The sequence below is a fragment of the Leucoraja erinacea genome, chromosome 31 (assembly GCF_028641065.1).
Source record: "Leucoraja erinacea ecotype New England chromosome 31, Leri_hhj_1, whole genome shotgun sequence".
Lineage (NCBI taxonomy): Eukaryota > Metazoa > Chordata > Chondrichthyes > Rajiformes > Rajidae > Leucoraja > Leucoraja erinaceus.
Genome location: NC_073407.1, coordinates 18,715,574 through 18,735,061, shown reverse-complemented (window position 1 = coordinate 18,735,061; position 19,488 = coordinate 18,715,574). Strand labels below are relative to the sequence as shown.

At 39.3% G+C, this 19,488-nt stretch overlaps 1 protein-coding gene across 2 annotated transcripts in view; it reads right to left on the bottom strand.

The window, feature by feature from the left end:
* col27a1b (collagen, type XXVII, alpha 1b) overlaps nucleotides 1-19,488 on the bottom strand; it is a 313,539-nt gene that overhangs the window by 123,847 nt on the left and 170,204 nt on the right. For both annotated transcript variants that reach the window (XM_055660163.1, XM_055660164.1), the window contains exons 20-24: nucleotides 7,433-7,486; nucleotides 7,124-7,177; nucleotides 6,584-6,628; nucleotides 3,494-3,547; nucleotides 1,494-1,538 (exon numbers count right to left, since the gene is read on the bottom strand). In XM_055660163.1, coding sequence (XP_055516138.1) covers nucleotides 1,494-1,538; nucleotides 3,494-3,547; nucleotides 6,584-6,628; nucleotides 7,124-7,177; nucleotides 7,433-7,486 — 252 coding nt within the window. The remainder of the gene's footprint in view (nucleotides 1-1,493; nucleotides 1,539-3,493; nucleotides 3,548-6,583; nucleotides 6,629-7,123; nucleotides 7,178-7,432; nucleotides 7,487-19,488) is intronic.

Genomic DNA, 19,488 nt, shown 5'->3' with positions numbered 1-19,488 from the left:
ACATCAAACTTTTGTCACGGCCTCGAAAAACTCGATCAAATTAATAAGATATGGCCTGCCATGTACAAAGCTATGCTCACTGTTCCTAATTACCCCATTCCCTTTCAAATGGGCGTAAATCCTTTCTGAAGAATCCTCTCCAATAACTTAACAATCCTTCTTGTATCGTGAGGCTTACTGGCCTATAATTCCTTGGAATCTCTCTATTTTCCTTCATATATTTTTTTAAATTACAGTTAAGTATTGTTAGGTAATGCTGATTATTTAATTTTTTGAACAATTCATCATTTTCATTGGTCTGTTTAATTTCTATCACATTTTGAAATAGTTTTAACCAGTATTTCAGTGGGATTTATGGACGGAAGGCACTGCACAGATCATATCTGAATTAAGTTCCTCAGTGAGTGCGAAAATAGTGGAAGTACCGGAAAATCATAATAAGTCACTGAACATTACAGTTTAACGGACTATTTAGTTTATTCTTGTTCGATTAAAAATCAATCCTATCAGTTCCAATTCCCTACTTTGACTCCATATTGCTGCAGCCATTTTTACTTTATAAACTAGAAATTCATTTCAACTTATCTTGGTTATTCTGTTCTGATCAGATCTTTGCACATGGCCTACATGCAGAATTTCCGTATCTCTTATATGTATTAATATCTCAATAGTTCATGACTACCTGGGACATAATACAGATTCATGATATCCATTTTTTCCATGCTGTACAAATAGTGATTTTATGGAAATGCTGTATTAATTTATGTTGCATACTCATTATCTACTTGAAAATGTATGCCTGCTCCCCTGGTAGCTTAGATAATGCAGCAACCAGCGAATCTATATTTAACTGTGTACTGTTTGCGAGGCACTAACAATGACCAATGGACGATTCTCCCCATGAAACGCAGTCTCTCATTCCTGCCATAAGTGTAGATCCTTGGGTTCTGCTTGCCACTTCTCCATGGCCACCTGTTATGTTTGTGATACTCCCAACATGTAGCAATTTGTCAAAAGAATCGCTCAGCATACAATGACCGTTCTGATTTTATTCACCTTGTTTATTTTGAAATAGTTTAAAAATTAATTAAAAACATTTGTAGAGTTAAAATTGAGCAAAATGTACTGAAGGCACAAGATGTTTGCAAACAATCTCTACACGTATTATTTATGGAAATAAGATACTTACAGTGCTTCATTAACAATGATCAATTTCCCAACTATGCAGTGCAATGACTGGACCACAATTTGTTCTCCAGCAATCAGCATTTTTATTGATAAGCACATACAACATTTCAATATTGCCAGCTCAGCACAAACAGTTGTAAAAGCCCATGTTTGGTTTGCGAATGTGTTTTAGCTGGACTAAGTGCTTAAATGGTGCATGGTTAAAATTGGACACGTTTAGATTTATGCCAGATGTGCAATAATTAAAATACGGCTTGACATAATGAATTGTGGTTATGAAGTGTGAACAGAAAGCCAATCCGTACCTGCTCTCCAACTTTCCCCACTTTTCCAAGATCGCCAGGTTCACCCTTTGGGTCGGGAGAAAACAATCAAAAATCTTAGCAAATACAGCTTCATACTAACATATTTAAAGATTATTTTGAAATGTTACAAAATTCTCCAGAACCTGGAATTTCTACAAGAAAAGAAAAGTAATTCCTCAATCTAAATAATGCACTTCCAGGATCAGAGCCAGATTCATATGTGCACAATGGGCCCATGAAATTCCATGAAAATGGCATGCTTGTCATAAGTAAAAGAGGCAATGCCATTAAACTATTATATAAAATTATATATCAAGTCATCAGATAGACTGTCACATCCATAGAAGTTCAATACTTAACTAAGATCGGAATGCAGTCATTATATCAAGATAATTTTACATTTATTACTTTCCTATAATTTGTGCTTCCCTTGCAGTACATAGATATTGAATAAATGATGCATACTTCCAAAGCAGTTCTTCATTGCCACTAAATAATAAACAGAATTTCAAACAGAACCTCGCAGTTACCAAAGTGTGGGGAACAGTTCAATGTGAGGTCAAGTGTTAGGAAAATTATGGAATCTCCCTTTGATATTTGAGATACCAATTCATTTTTTGTTGCAAATATTTCAGGCTGTGTGCTGAGCAAAGTGCCTTACTTCTAGACAAAAATGTACCAGTACACATCTCAATTAAAATTAAGTTATATTTATCAACAATTTTTTTCCATTAACATACCCAACATTGGGGATATTTAATTTATAATAATTAAATTCTAAGTCTAAATAAATAAATGTTCTAATTCATTCACTTACATTGCCCAATCGCTAAGCATGATTAATAAACATACGTGTCACATTAGAGGTGCTGGTACAATGTACTGGCACGTACCATCACAAGAAAAACAATGGCTGTGCGAGGAAATTATTATAAACTCTGATTCACTCTTGTGTGTGTAATGTTATGGTGTAAGTGTGACTATAATTATGAAAAAGTGCACAACTTTAGAAAGTTTCACACATTTCTTCCTAAAAAAAGTACAAAATTAAGAATGTTTTGAGTCCACAGAATGTTTAATACTCAATAAAACATGAACTTGCTTTGTGAGACTGTCAGGCAAGAGAATTGATTTTAATTCAAGTTGGAGCTCACAGATACCACAGCTCCATTTACATCAGCACTCTGGCCAATTACACATCACCCGTGGGATGCCTGTTTTTTGTAATAGTTCCAATAAATTCGCAAATTACGTCTTAAAACAATGACCAGTAACTGACAATCTGGCAAAAGTGACACTAAAAGATCAATTAAAATAATTTTCATGGATTCATATGTTCTCCTCCCAACTGGAAAAAGAATCATATGGGCAATATAATATGGTGTGTCTTTCCATTGGGGTGTCATGCTCCCAGAATCTTGATATTCTTCTGGGCTAGAACTCACAGAAATGCCTGTTTTCAAAACGTACAGGGCCATCTGCAAACATGATGTTAGAATTTAATCTCTCCCAGGCAGCCAATATATCCTCACTGCACAATTCCTGCCTCGGTGGCAAAACATAAGATGGGATAAAGAATTTGCTGATATATATTTTTGTTAACTTATACTTAATATGAAACTAAACAGTGCTAAGTTTGGTTCAATCTGCCACAATTTCAATTTAAACAAGGACCAGCCTCATTTTAGAGATTTTGGTAAAGAATTGCATTTCTATCCAGAATCATATTTCTCTCTAATCCATGCACAAATTGTTTGTAATATGACAATTTACTTTAATAAATGTTTATTAAAGCTAAAGTTATATTCTGGTGCTATCAAATGAAGTTAGGACATCTCTCAGAGGATACCAATGAACTTTAATGTAATGTGATCGTGAAATGTTGGAGGAAATATTTCTTGAAATGCATTTTAGATTTTACTGTTTAGCTGTAATTCTAGTTAAATGCACACGGAGCAGTCAAAATATGATCAATGTTGTTATATCCATGTATTCTTTACCTTAGGACCATCAGGTCCTGGTTTGCCTGGAAATCCTCTCCTCCCAGGACGTCCCTAGAATAATACACATAAATAGAAAGAAATTAATACCACATGCTTGAATAATAGATCCATTCCAAAACCCATTGAGAAAAATTGTAAATGTCATTAAAAGTTGGGGGCTACGTCATAATACATCCTATAGCCCTTGAAATTTGGGGACCTGCCCAAGTGGAATGCATTCCACACAATTAGGAGTAGGAACATTACAGGCAGCTCTTGTACAAATTCCTGATAGATGTCCCAGGTGGGTGAAACTCTCCTCCATGGTCGGAAATTCAAGTGGATCACAGAACAAACACTTTCACCAGCTCACCCAAGCTATTATGAAGCGATATTGTTTGAGAAACAGTGTTTCAGAATTGGTGATGCCAAGACTCATTTATTATTACTCATACTTAACATTGATTGACATAACATTTACAAGCTTCCACCAAGCATAAAGGCATAAAGCATATGTTGCCTTAGAAATAGTAATATAAATCTTTGCAGATTACTTTTAACTGCTTTTTAGTCCAGTGTTTCCTCCACCAATTGTATGACATTGTGCCTGCACAGCTGAAATCGCTGCACCTAACACAACCAAAAAGCCATTCAGGCTGAGACCTTCTTGTTTTATGCGTTTCACTGGTCTATCATAAAAAGCCTTTACTTAAATGTATCAGTAGACCGCTGGTCTCTTTAAGATTTGGATTAGCCCAGAGTTTAACAGTTGACATTATTCTGAAGGAATGGTATGCTGTGAAATGTCATCACTAATGTGGAATGTTGTCATTTATTGGGTTAGCACCTTGTTCTTTCATATCTGGTGTATGGGTTTGAAAGCAATCCAAACTGCTGGGATGAAAGTCTCTTCTTTCTTTACGGTACAGATACCATGCGAAATAAGTCTGTTCAGTGGCAAGCCAGATGTTAACAAGAACAGACTTGCTTCACAAAGCTGGCAAACCTTCAGCACATACTGGCACAGAAATTGACCACAAGAATGGATATATGAGAAATGGGAAAATTCACACTGTGAAGAGTATCTTTCTGAGTTGGTGCTTGAGTCATATTGAGAGGATCTTAAGGGGAGTTTTTTTTTTTTAATGAATCAGTGTGTCATGCCAGCTTTGTCATTTACTTAAGTTATTTAAATTAAAAATTCCATTTCCATCAGGGATATTACTTACTGACAACACAAAAATAAGTTGAACACCCAGATTTTACTTGTAATCAGCAAATAAGATCTTCACCCATCTCCTATTCAATGAGAAATCTGTAAGCAATGCAGCCTTCACTTTCCTATCAATGACAGGGTGAATCTTATCCCTAATGTGATTAATTCTGTAATGGATTGTTATTCAATGTATCAATCAAGATGCCAGTTTCAAATGATATGCGGTCTGTTACAATGTTCAGTGTGCAGATATTCAAGTCATACCACATACAAACCATCCCAGAAATCTGTTAGTCACAAATTCAATTATTCTAAATGTTATTTCTTAAATTTGATTCATCAAATCAGTAACAAGGATTGGCCAAATCTCGATCGGAACAGCCCAAATTCTTGTTTACATCGCTTTTTCCATAGTTTGCTTCCTCCAAATTTTGTTTGCTTCCTGCATCCTCATTTCAAATCTTGTCTTTAACTCTATCCTGCAAATTTCAGTCAATGCATCCTTCAAATTGCCCATGTCATCTTCCTTTCAAATTCAATTTGTGCTCTTTCCTAAACTTTCTTCCCCAAAATTTTGTTCAATGTTTCTGCTCTTAAATCTTAGTCAATGTCATTTCTGCATATCATCCACGATTGCATCAAACCTTTCCCATGAGTCTGACCTATTCCTTTGTCCTTTAAAATTTACACTCAGAATTCTCACTTGTCCCACTCAGCATTTCCTTCATCCAAATTATGCTTCCCATTTTCCCCTTCAAGTTTTGCAGAGTTCTCACTATAATGTAATTAACTGGTTCAATGAAAATTGCAATTGACTGAAAGTTGTGTTTAATTTGAGAATATTCGATTTGGAAAAAATAGCGGGTTGTAAAATCTGAGAAAAATTTGAAGACTGGGGAATAGAGATACTGTAGATTAGATTTTACATCCTATTGCTTCCTTTTTCAACTCTCACGTCCTTAGATTATCCACAATAGTCAGTTGCAATTTTAATTGTGCCAGTTAAAGACAAATTACGAAATCTTTACAAAATGCTGGAAAATTCTTTAAAGTCCAATTAACATATTTAATTATTTGACGAATAAAATAACTCAAATTGAATTATTATAGAAATGAAATTATCAGATCTCCTGGTGAAAGAAAAATTGTTATGAGTAGAATATTACAGCTTTGTGGAATATTTAAGATCTCGTGAATCATTGAATATATTGGACTAGGATAAGGAAGTATTTTCCTAGGGCATTAGGGTACAGCAAATTTCTAATTGCTTGTACAAGCATCATACTCTCCAATAGCCACCCAACAGTGGGATATTGGTAGTTACTACTGTTATGCAAATACATACTGAAAAAAAACAAAAAATTGTATGGTTTGATATTGTGGATTTGCTTGTAACCATGCAAATAGAATTGGACATTAATGATCATGCCATCTTCTCATCTTAAAAATGTAGGTAAGGTCTGTAAAAAACAGCTGAAGGTGGTTGGGCTAGGGTTTTGCCCTGAAGAAGTCTTGCGGCAATTTTTTGGGAATGAGATAACCATCTTCAACAACCACGATCATCTTCCTTTGTGTGAGGTATCACTTGAATCAGTGGAGTGTGCCTTTGATTCACACTCATCAGTTTTACCAGGGCTCTTAAATACTACACTTGCTTGAATCTATTCCAAAGTTAAGGACAGATTTCCATCTCATACCCTCATCTCACTTTTTTGTACAGCAAAGGGCTGCGAAGAGATCTAATGAGAATATGTCTGCTCCTTTTATTCTATCCAGCACTTTGCTTCAAGGTATTAAGTTAGTTAAACAATTAAACTTTGCCTGACCATAACTTATTCCAGGTTCTTCGTGGTTCCATTGATACCAAAGAAAGTCTGATATTTTAAGCATACCTCAGGGCCTGGATCTCCCAAAGGTCCACTTGGTCCTTCATCCCCCTTTAATAAAGCATGTGAAAAGCGAATGTCAATTAATAATATGCACTGGTTATTGTAATACGCATTAACATTTTTACTTCAAAGGCATCTTACTCCGTGGACATGCTAAAATAACTGCAATAGGAGGATTGTCGGCATTATCTCACCTGCATAGTCTTTGTTAATTGGAATGAAGAAACCAGAAGTTTATTTCCATAAATTGGGAAACACGTCTGTTGATCTGAGTCGCCTATTTTTTTAAATATCCTGCTATAAATACTATTTAGACTTTAGAGATACAGCACAAAAACAGGCCCTTCGGCCCATTGAGTCCGCGCTGACCAGCGATCACCCTGTACACTAACACTATCCAACCCACTAGGGACAATTTACAATTTTACCAAAACGAATTAACCTACAAACCTCATTGATCCGGATGCCCCATCCTATCAACCTGAGAAGGATCCAATTATTCCCACTCTTTACTGACCAATACAGTTTTCTCTCAGGACTTACCTCTCGGCCACCCATGCCCTGTGGTCCAGGTAGACCTCGTGCTCCAGGTTTCCCCTGTAAAAAAAAATAAAGAAACTTAAATGTAGTTTATCTTTGTAAGGGAATAACTACTGCAGCCAACACATCTGACTTTCCAAATTGCAGTCTTCCAGCATTTGTTACTTTTTAAAATAATTAGTGAGGTATTTATAAAAATACAAGTATCAAGTAAGGACACTTTTTTGAAAGATAACCAAATATTGAAGTGAGGACATTGTTTTAGTTGTCTAATTGTTTGCCGGAATGGAAAAGCCATATAAATCTGCTCACCTTTTGGCCTTCTGGACCATTTTGCCCTGGTGGTCCAATATCTCCTGGAAAACCCTTAGAGATAAAATAAAAGATGATATGTATAGATACACCACAAGTGTGAAAGATGATGGCCTATGTAAGCAACTTGCAATTGTCACCCATTGTCACCTCACAAGCTTATTTCATCCAGATGTGAAAGCCATACATGAGTTCATGAGATCATGCATCATGGACTCCAGGCCACTTGACCTGAGGGAAGAAACACCTCTCCATAACTCCCGTTAAAGTATCTGACAGTTAGCCAATTTCCTGTCTTTTGTTTTACCAGTTATCAAATCTGAAAGTTTACATTCCTATAAATGTTACTGTCACATAATACATTTAATAATGACGTTTTAATTTTTTTTTTAAAGATTTAAAAAACAAATAAAACTGTCAATAAAGGAATTTACATCCCCTTTGCTCTCTTTTCCACATTCCTACAATTCTCATTGAAATAACCTGGTGCTGGATTTGGCACATTTACCCAGTGCCAATGGGAAATCCAACAGAGGAACATTTTGGCAGATTGAGCCCCCAAAACTGCAGAATTAGTTGGAATTTGCAATTTTAAACTGTGCATGTTCATGGATTGGATTTGCTGACGTATAGCAGTAACAATAGTTTTTGTGTCAAGTTGCATCTGCATTCAGTTGTTTTGGAAAAGAAAATAGATGCATTTTGACCACATCAATGTTATGGTGCTAAACCAGATGAAATCTGTAGCTAATTTGGAATATTTTGGACACAAGAACACAGGAAAGTAGGAGAAGGAGAAGGAGAAGGTCCACAGGCCCCTCATGCCTGAGCCACCATGCAATATGATCATGGCTGATCTCTGCTGGTTTCAACTCATTTTCTGTACCATTTCTCCCAAAACATCAATTCCTCTGAGTTTAAAACATTTATCAATCTTCACCATAAATATATCACATGATCTGATTTCTACCACCTTTGGGGACAGCGAAAACCCCAAATTCACTAGCCCATGATAGAATAAATTTCTACGGCTTCAGTTTTAAATGATTGGCCTCTTATGTCCCCATTTAAATGTGATGGGGGCAACCCTCTCGTTTAGTTTAGCTTAGTTTTAGTTTTTAACATGAATACAGGCCCTACGGCCCATCGAGTCCATGCCGACCAGCGATCACCTGTACATTCTCTTTTTCCTACACACAAGGGACAATTTACAGAAGCCAATTAACCTACAAACCTGCATACCTTTCGAAAGTGGGAGGAAACTGGAGCACCCGGGGAAAACCCACAGGTGACAGGGAGAATGTACAAACTCTGTACAGACAGCACTTAAGAGTCAGGATGGAATCGGGGCCTCTGGCGCTGTAAGCTAGCCACTATGCCACACATTTGGTGTATCTTCTTCGGATTGTCTTCAATGCGGCTGTATTATTTTTTGGATAAGGAATCTGAAACTGTGCATGGTGTGGCCTCACCAGCGTCTCGAACAACTGCAACAAAACATACCTAATCTTAAACTCCAACCCCTTAGCAATAATAAAGGTGAATGTGCCATTTATCAATTACTCGTGGGACTTTCTTGCTAACCTTTTGTGATTCATGCATGAGAACGCCTGGATCCTTCGGAATTTCATTAAATTCTCGCTTTGGTAACAATCCATCTTTTAATTCCTTTTACCTGGGCACGACCTAACACTTCCTCACATTAAACTCCATTTGCCAGGTTTATGTCTAAACACTCAATCTATATATATCCTGTTACAGAATAACAACGTTCACATCACAACATACCTTTACATCTATTTTTATATCATCCGCAAACTTGAAAACCTTAAGTTCTTCAGGACATTAATGTAAATAGTCAACAATTGAGGGCCAAGAACCAATCCGGAGGCTACTTTGCTTGTTACGTCACCCCAGCCTGAAATGTATCTACTTATTGTGACCTTATCATTTACTGGCATTTCTAAACAACAAAGCCAACCATAGCATTACAGATACCATTATGTCAAACAGTCTTTTGTTTACTACCATTACAATAATAATAATAATAATAATATAATAATAACTAGAACAAGGGGGACCAGTTGGGTCCCGAGGGGGAGGGGAGAGAGAGGGAGGGGAGAGAGAGGAGGGGAGAGAGAGAGGGGGGGAGAGAGAGAGAGAGAGAGAGAGAGAGAGAGAGGAGGGGAGAGAGAGAGAGGGGGAGAGAGGAGGATGGGGAGGGAGAGAGAGGGAAAGAGACGAGGGAAGAGAGGATGTGGAAGGGGGGTAGAGGGTAGAGAGGAGTGGGGAGAGAGGAGGTGCGGAGGAGGGTAGTGGGGAGAGATGTACACAGAGAGGTACACAGAGGCACAGAGAGGGAGGGGAGGAGAGAGAGGGGGACGCGAGGGGGCAGAGAGTTTAGCGGGGGGGGTGAGAGGTTAGAGGGGGGGGTAGAGGGGGGGGGGGGGGGAGAGAGTTTGAGGGGGGGGGGGGTGGAGAGAGTTTGAGGGGTGGGGGGGCGGGGTGACAAGCCAGGTGGGGGGGTCAAAAGCAAGCCGGTGACCTTGGGATCTGCAGCACTTGCTCGTTGTTTCTGCGCCTTGAAGAACGGGGGGGGGGGAGGGGGGGGTGACAAGCCAGGTGGGGCCACGAGCAAAGGCATTGTGACATCATCAGCTGGCCAGCGGTCAGATTTGATAAAAATGTCAGTTTGGTGATAAATTTTGGTAACAAAACTTGGGAAATTATTAACCAAATTTACAGAGGAGTGGATATTTGTACCTTCATAAGGTAAATCTCTACCGGAATATTTAAAAATATCACCGTTTCGGCGTCGGGTTTTTGAGGAGATGTGATTCAAAGGCGAAATCACACACACACACACACACACACACACAGTTTTAATAAGCATATGATATGATGATATTAGTAATTCTTCATGACTGATATGATGATGATGATGATGATGATAATAAGAAGGCCATTTGAATTGCTTGTTCATCAATGTTTATTCTAATGAAGCCACCAAAATGACTTTCAGAGCATTCTGTCCATATTATAGAAAGATTTAATACGAACAGCCAGAGATGCATTTCCCCATATAATATTTATTGATGCATACAGCTGTTGCCTCTCAGCAATATCCAATAGCATAAGCCTCTCAGCAATATCCAATTTCAATACTTGGCCAAGGATAAATTAGACTGCAGACAGTCTCTGGTGAATCATCTAAAATTATACCACTAAAAGCATCACTGTTGGAGTGGTGCATGAGACAGAGAAGGGAGTGCAGTCAGTCATGAAGAATGACTAATATCTTCCCTCAGAATGAAACCCATTTAACAGCTGACTGTTTGGTTCCAGCAAATTTTGGTTTAAGTCAGTTAAACATGGTTGAAAGAAAAATTAAGTTGTATTAAATTGCTGTCTATTTGAGGGGAGGGGTGGGGGGTGGGGGGGTAAACCAAAGGAAGCTCTGCATTGTGTCATAACATAGAGCTGTATGCCTCCATGAAATGAAGAAATGCCGTTGTGGCTTTTTGAAAGATATATTCAAGGTTGCCACTGTAGCAGATATACCATAGGGTGATGAACAAATGGAGTTAATTGATGATTCATGGAAAAAAAAATATTTGGAATTGTAACCATTAAACCAATTGCTTAACCACAGCTCTTTGCTCAATGTAATTTGCCTTGAATGTCATTTGCTAATAATGATTATCTGTTGGTGTTGGATCTTTGGTGTTAACTCTAAAGGAAAATATCAGGTCTCCTCTGCATTGCTAATTCAATGTCAGTATCTTGAATACATTGGTACACATTTGTTAATGCAGTTGCTATCTTTGATGTGCAAATATTTGACGCTACAATTGGGATGCTGCCACAGCAGATTGGATTCACAGGGTGGTGAATCTGTGGAATTCTTTGTCACAGAAGGCTGTGGACGCAAGGTCAATGAATATATTTAAGGCAAAGATTAGTACGGGTATCAGAGGTTATGGGGAGAAGGCAGGAGAATGGGGTTAGGAGGGAGAGATAAATCAGCCAATGTACATCTAGGACCCGCTGACCCTCAGCACAGGAGTACTGCAAGGCTGTGTACTCCCCACTCTCCTCTACTCTCTCTACACCAATGACTGCACATCCAGACTCCTCTGTCAAGCTTAAGTTTGTGGACGACACAACCCTGATTGGACTGATCCAGGATGGGGAGGAATCTTCCTACAGACAGGAGGTGACACAGCTGGCGTCCTGGTGCCATCGCAACGCTGAGGGGCTATGGGCCCGAAGGCAGGTGAATGGCGTTCTGGCTTTCGGAGGGAGAGATGGGGCTGAGCAATGTACCCGGAGCTGGGGCACGGCCAGCTGAGACGGCGGGACCTCAGCACGAGGAGGGACCAGAAGCTGGCGCAAGGGGGGCAGTGGAGCTGGGGCATCGGCCTGGAGCTGGGGCAGCGGCCCGGTGCTACTGCAGGATCTGGACACCAATGACCTGGAGCATCGGCGGCCCGGAGCTGATGCTGTCAAGCTCTCGGAGTTTGGCGTTCCGGCTATCGGCACGGCGACATCACCACTGATTGGACTGATCCAGCAGAGGGGGGAGGAATCTAAGACTTTTGCTACAGACAGTGAGGTGACACTGTGGTGGATGTTTAATTGGTGTTTATTGTATGTTTTGTTATTATTGATTCTGTGTATGACTGCAGGCAACAATGTGGAGCTCAATGCTCTTAAGACAGTGGAATTGATTGTAGGCTTTAGGAGAGCTCCCCCTCCCCTCATCAACAACACTACAGTCACAACTATGGAGTCATTTAAATTCCTCGGAACCATAATCTCCAGGACACCATCGACTCCACAGTCAAAAAGGCCCAACAGAGGATATACTTCCTGCGGCAGTTGAGGAAACACAACCTGCCACAGGCAGTGATGGTCCAGTTTTACACCACCATCATAGAGTCTGGCCTCACCTTCTCCATCATGGTCTGGTTTGGCTCAGCCACCAAGCATGACATCCGGAGGCTGCAGCGCATCGTTCGATCAGCCGAGAATGTTGTTGGCTGCAGCCTTCCCCCCATTGACGAACTGTACACTGCAAGGGCCAGGAAGCGAGCAGGTAAGATCATATCTGACCCCTTTCACCCTGACCACGAACTATTTGAAGTACTTCCTTCTGGGAGGCAACTCCGGATTATCAAAGCCGCCGAAGGCAGACATAAAAACAGCTTTTTACCACTAGCAGTATCTCTACTCAACAGCCAAAAATCTGTAGCCTCTTTTTACTCTGGTACTTTATTTTCACATGTTTAAATTATAATGTTTTATTTTTAATTGTCTGCTGTATATTGTGTTTTTATCCTTTTGTGAGCAACGCATCTAGGCAAATTCCTTGCATATATACATACTTGGCTAATAAAAGCTTTTATTCATTCATTATTCATTGAATGGCGGAGTAGACTTAATGGGTCGAGTGCCCTAATTCTACTCCTATCACTTATGATCTTATAACTTATGATTTGTTATGGTCATATGCATCAATGTATAACACTTATTATTTGTCATCACTTATCATCCCTAACTTCTTTCAATGGAGACTGTTACAATACTATTGTATACTGTAATGTACTACATCTATAATGCAGTTTAATTCTGTATGTATTGCACGATTCTTTATTCTTCTCTCAAAACAAATATCCAGAACTGTGCATCATTCATTTCAACAAAGACACATAAATTGTATTGAATTGAGTATGATAGACAAAACAGAAAAACAGGAACCACAATTTAGTGTGTAGGAAGGAACTGCAGATGCTGGTTTAAACCAAAGATAGACACAAAAAGCTGGAGTAACTCGGCAGGTCAGGCAGCATCTCTGGAGAAAGGGAATGGTGACATTTTGGGTTGAGAACCTTCTTCAGATTGAGTCAGGGGTAAAGGAAATGAGAGATATAGTGATATAGAGAGAGAGATATAGAAGAAATGAATAAAATATATGCAAAAAAGTAGCGATGATAAAAGAAACGGGCCATTGTTAGGTGTGGGCTGGGTGAAAACGAGTTACAGACAATGAGACTCAACAAGACAACTTTGAAGTTAGTACAACGGGTGGGGGAGAGATGGAGAAAGAGGCGATGCAAGGGTAACTTGAAGTAAGAGAATTCAATATTCATATTGCTGGGTTGTGAGCTGCCCAAATGAAATATGAGGTGCTGTTTCTCCAATTTGCATTTGGCTTCACTCTGCCAATGGATGGGGCCCAGGACACAAAGGTCCGTGTGGGAATAGGAAGAGGAATTAGTGTTTGGCAACCAGGAGTTCAGGTGGGTCCAGGTGCAGGCAGTGTAGAAAGCGAATGGCATGTTGGCCTTCATGACAAGAGTAGTTGAGTATAGAAACATAGTAAATAGGTGCAGGAGTAGGCCATTTGGCCCTTCGAGCCTGCACCGCCATTCAATATGATCATGGCTGATCATCCAACTCGGTATCCTGTACCTGCCTTCTCTCCATACCCCCTGATCCCTTTAGCCACAAGGGCCACATCTAACTCCCTCTTAAATATAGCCAATGAACTGGCCTCAACTACCTTCTGTGGCAGAGAATTCCAGAGATTCGCCACTCTCTGTGTGAAAATTGTTTTCCTCATCTCGGTCCTAAAAGATTTCCCCCTTACCCTTAAACTGTGACCCCTTGTTCTGGACTTCCCCAACATCGGGAATAATTTTCCTGCATCTAGCCTGTCCAACCCCTTAAGAATTTTGTAAGTTTCTATAAGATCCCCCCTCAATCTTCTAAATTCTAGCGAGTACAAACCGAGTCTATCCAGTCTTTCTTCATATGAAAGTCCTGACATCCCAGGAATCAGTCTGGTGAACCGTCTCTGTACTCCCTCTATAGCAAGAATGTCCTTCCTCAGATTAGGAGACCAAAACTGTATGCAATACTCCAGGTGTGGTCTCACCAAGACTCTGTACAATTGCAGTAGAACCTCCCTGCTCCTATATTCAAATCCTTTTGCTATGAATGCTAACATACCATTCGCCTTCTTCACTGCCTGCTGCACCTGCATGCCTACTTTTAATGACTGGTGTACCATGATACCCAGGTATAGGAGCAAAGAGGTCCTTCTGCAGTTGTACAGGGCCCTATGAGACCACGCCTGGAGTATTGTGTGCAGTTTTGCTCTCCAAATTTGAGGAAGGAAGTTCTTGCTATTGAGGGAGTGCAACGTAGGTTCACAAAGTTAATTCTCGGGATGGCGGGACTGTCATATGCTGAGAGAATGGAGCGACTGGGCTTGTATACTCAGGATGAGAGGGGATCGTATTGAAACGTATAAGATTATTAAGGGTATGGACACGATAGAGGCAGGAAACATGTTCCCGATGTTGTGGGAGTCCAGAATCAGGGGCCACAGTTTAAGAATAAAGTGTAAGCCATTTAGAACGGAGATGAGGAAACACTTTTTCACACAGAGAGTTGAGAGTCTGTGGAATTCTCTGGATACGAGAGAGGCCGATTCTCTGGATACTTTCCTGCACCTATTGTCTATTGAGTGAGCGAAAGTGTTCAGCGAAACAATTGCTCAATCTACGTTTGGTCTCGCCTATGTACAGGTGTCCACACTTTGAACAACTTTTACAGGGGATGAGGTTGGGGGAGGTGCAAGTGAACCTCTGCCTAACCTGAAAGGAATGTCGGGGTCCCTGGACAGAGTCGAGGGAGGAGGTATAGGAACAGGTGTTGCATCTCCTACGGTTGTGGGGGAAGGTACTTGCAGAGGGGGTGGTTCTCCCGAGTTATTTTTCTTCAGATTACAAACTTTTGATTAAGATTTGATTGTTACAAATTTCGAAAGGATCAATTCTAAATCTTTCCTTTAATAATCCTTAAACTTTAACTGTGGCCACTCACTATTAGAATTATTTTAAACAAAATGTTGCATCTTGCTTTGTGTAGATGACTCATAAACTCTAAAGATGCATTTTGCCTAGCAGTGCTGTTTATCATCTGTTGGCTTGGCACTCAGCAGTTTTTTGGCCAACTGCATAACAACTGTTGGCACAGCTCAGAGGGGAAACATTTTTCTGAATAAGCTGATTGCCAAATAAGTCCTGACCTTGTAGTTCACGTTTTTGCTTCCTGCCATGTTGCTCTGCTCCACAACTACCGACGCTTTCATTTGAAGATCTTGCAGGAGTGAACAATGCGTGTGCCGATTGCCATGGCACCTATAGTTAACCAGCGGACGGCAAAGACAAGATAATGGATCTGGGAATGTGTTTTGAACTGTGCAGTGCTACAAGGATGATATGATCTCTGCCAAGATTACTGTCGTTCAGAGAATTTGGATCATGTCTTTCACCAACTATTTTCTCTTGTGGCCAAAAGCTAGGTCCTAATTTGTCAAATAACACAGCAACAATAAATTTGAACTATCTAAATCTATGACACCAGCACCCCGAGAAACATCAGTATGGAGTGCCACAGAGAGACACAATGCTGCAGATATGTGCACCTCATTTTCTTGAGGATTAGAATTTGATAGTAGAAAGTAACTGTGCTGGAAGCTGTGAAAAATCGATGAAGGAGCATAGAAGAAAACTTCAGCACTACTAATGGAGAGAAACAAGTCCAAGTTAACTATCGGCAGTTAAGCTGCCAAATGAGCAATGCAATGCTGAAATTTTCTCAGGCCCAATTGGATTTTGGAGATGCAAATGTCGACCTGTGATCTTCTAGCCAAGAGTGGTCAGCTGTTAGAAAGCCTCGGGGAACTGTATAAGAATCTGGTAACTGTTGGCTAATAAAAAAAATAACAATGATAATCATGTTTGGCTGTCCATCACAGAAAATGCAGAAAATTATAATTGTCCAGTAAGTAGCTGCTGCATATAGTTAACTGGTGGCCAGAGAAGAGAATAAATAACATGGGGATGAATCATGCTGGCTGCAGCAACATCCCAGGTAAGTATAGTCCGGATGTAAGCGTCGTTTGTTATAAGTCCAAGACTTACAGTACAAGGAATGGTGCTGTTCCTTGCTGGGATTTTTCCAGCATTTTGCTGGAATCCACCTGTCCAAGCCTAGCTCAGTCAGAATTGGCACAGGATTTGAAATTATTTACAATAATCTTAATCATTTGAAAATTATTTGAAAAACATTAAGAATAACAAAGGCAAAGATTCACCCCCAGCTTTGCCACTTGTCAAGGGCTGTCAACGAGTTCCAGTCATAGGCCCAGCTGGCTGAGGCCTATCTATTGCTGAAGCCTTGCTAAACTTAGCCAGACCATCTGGCAGGGGGGTCAATTTGGTCGATCTTCTGCATCATGCCCAAAAAAGTGTTGGTTGGCAGGGACAGTGGGCAAAAAGTCTGTGCCGGAGACTATGTCCAGTTTTATTTGGCTGATTAGATGCTGTTCCATGAAACTGAACCGAAAAACGACTCCCCTTAGTTTCATTTATTTACTTATCAAATTATTAAATCTGTATGTAATGTCTGTAAGCAAGTGAAATCTTGGCTGAAGTATGATGGGTTCTTTGTTGAAATAATGTATGTGTTCAGAGAGGGGAGAGATGACTGAGAGAGGAGAATTTAAAATAACAAAGAAGGGAAAAGAATGAGTATTTACTTTTTAAGAAAGTCTTGAAAATTGATTTTAAAGCTACTTTTAAACAAAAGTTGATAAAGAGTAAACTAAAGTAATGCAAATTATATAATCATCATTAGAAAATTAGTATAGAATATGATGTATAATTGCAAAAACAATTGAACTTGGACTTTCTATGATGTACTGTTCCTTTGAAACCTTAGTTGACTTGCAGATCCTATAATCAGCTCCCATGAGAAGATTTAAAAAAAAGGAAAATTAGAAAAAGTCAGAGCATTACAGAAAATTCAGTAAAGATCAAATAGCAGATCAGTCTGAAGAAGGATTCCAATTCAAAACATTATCTGTCTATTCCGTCCACAGATGCTGTCTGACCCAATGAGTTGCTATAGCACTTGTGTTTTGTGGAAAAGTTAGTGAAACAACCAAAAATATATATAGATGCAGAGCAAATAACAAGTAAAGGAAGGGGGAACAGATGAGGAGAAAGATTATGAATTCCATAAACATATGTTCTATTTGATGATCTATCCAGATCTCATCATGTTTGATGAATTTCTTAGAGAGTATCTCATGCCCCATGTACATGAAGCCAGTATTGACACCATATGTTTGGTTGGTACAATTAGTAAACCATACCATGCTACATTGTGCATCTTAATCAGAACTGTTATTCTGATAAAAACATATTCTTGTAAGAGTTACATAATTATATTGATTTTTTGGTACTAAAATTTAGTGGTAAATTCTAATGCATTTTATTCTTGAAAGATATATGGTACAAAAAATGTCTAGAAATTTTATGAAAGAAAATTCACTGAATCTTTAGGCAGTTATTCAGCATATTTGCCACCCAAAAATGCAAGTGTTTAATGAAGGGGAGGGTGGAAGTGACAGCATTCCTATATACCTGCTGATTTTATTGGAGACGTTATTGTGGAACTGACTGGCTCTGTTGTCTTATTACTTCTGTTGTTTATAGTGTGTCAGGGGCAGGGTTGTCTGGTGTGGCTGCTGGGCCCTTGATTAGATTTGAGCCCTTGGCTAGATCGCAACAGTAGAGTGAAGATATCATGTCCTAAAGTTGGTTTGTGGTGGAATAACCTCATGGCTCACTGTATGTTGTGAATGAAAGTTTTGAGCTGCCAGATATGTTCTTCTTCCACCCCATTTATCATTATGTTAGTTCCACACAATTACAATGAAGGATGTCCTTATTTCTATGATGGAAGCTGGTGTCCCTATGATTTGTACAGACCAATACTATTAACAACAGAGGCATTTCCAAAATAAAAATTGATGAGGGAAAAATCAAATAAATGTATCACTTTGGTGGCCTTTAGCACCAAATGGCACAATATAAACCAGCAGACATGCCTTTCAGGGCAGTGCCACAAATGGTGCTAAGCCACTCTTGCTGATGAACATTAATCTTCATCCACTCATAGTACTCTGCCACTCTCAGTTCTTCTTCCAAAGAGCATTCAACATGTAGAACATTGATTCATCAGCTGAGTAGGTGATTATTTCCTTGCCATGAGAAGCCAGGGGGTCTGGAGTCAATATTTACAGGCCCAGGATCATTCTGTCCTGACTGTGTACCACTGTATTGCCACTTCTGGTGACTCCTCGAGATTTATGAGGAGAACTTTGCAGGGTTTACTATGCTGCATGCTCCTTTCCCATGTGCCTCGATTGATGTCAGGTGGTTAGTCCATTTTGCTTATTATGTTTTGACATAGGTCTGGTCACATGTATAATTTGGTAAGTATGGGTGATTTTCTTCTCAGAAAGACAGGAGTAAAATAGATAGACTTAACAACAAGCCTGTAGATTCATGGTTACTATTATTGATACCAATGTTTTGCTCAGTAACGAGACTACTGTTGTTCATAATTAAGATTTAGACTCAAAAACATGATATCTAAATTTGCAGATGATATTATGTTTTGGGAGGAGGATGGCAAATTCCTATGAGGACTGCAATATCCATTTCACAAACATCCCTCAGCTAAAAACAAAAATATGTTCCCTCCAAATAGGACCCAAAATTTGCAAATTACAGTTTTGAACTGTATTTTGGAATATCCTCTCATTCTATTTTTACACATACTACCACTATTGACAGATTGTTGACTTTATATGCATCAGGATAAACATCAGAACTAGCTTAACTTTGCACATAATCAGAATTAACAAAACGGATCTAAATAATTTTGTTCTTTATCCAACTAAAAAATTCCTTGGATTAAACAGGGGATTGCCTAATTGGCCCCGAAACATTTAGATGTATTCCATAGAGCCGAGCTTCTGTTCAAAATAAAAATGTTCAAGCTCAGATAGAATATTTGATAAAAATTCTCTTTGATATAAATTAAGCTAATGATGACTAGGACAATGCAAGTGACAGTTCACATTGCACAAGGGCTGCAACCAAATTCTTTGATGAGGCTCTGGAACGTAA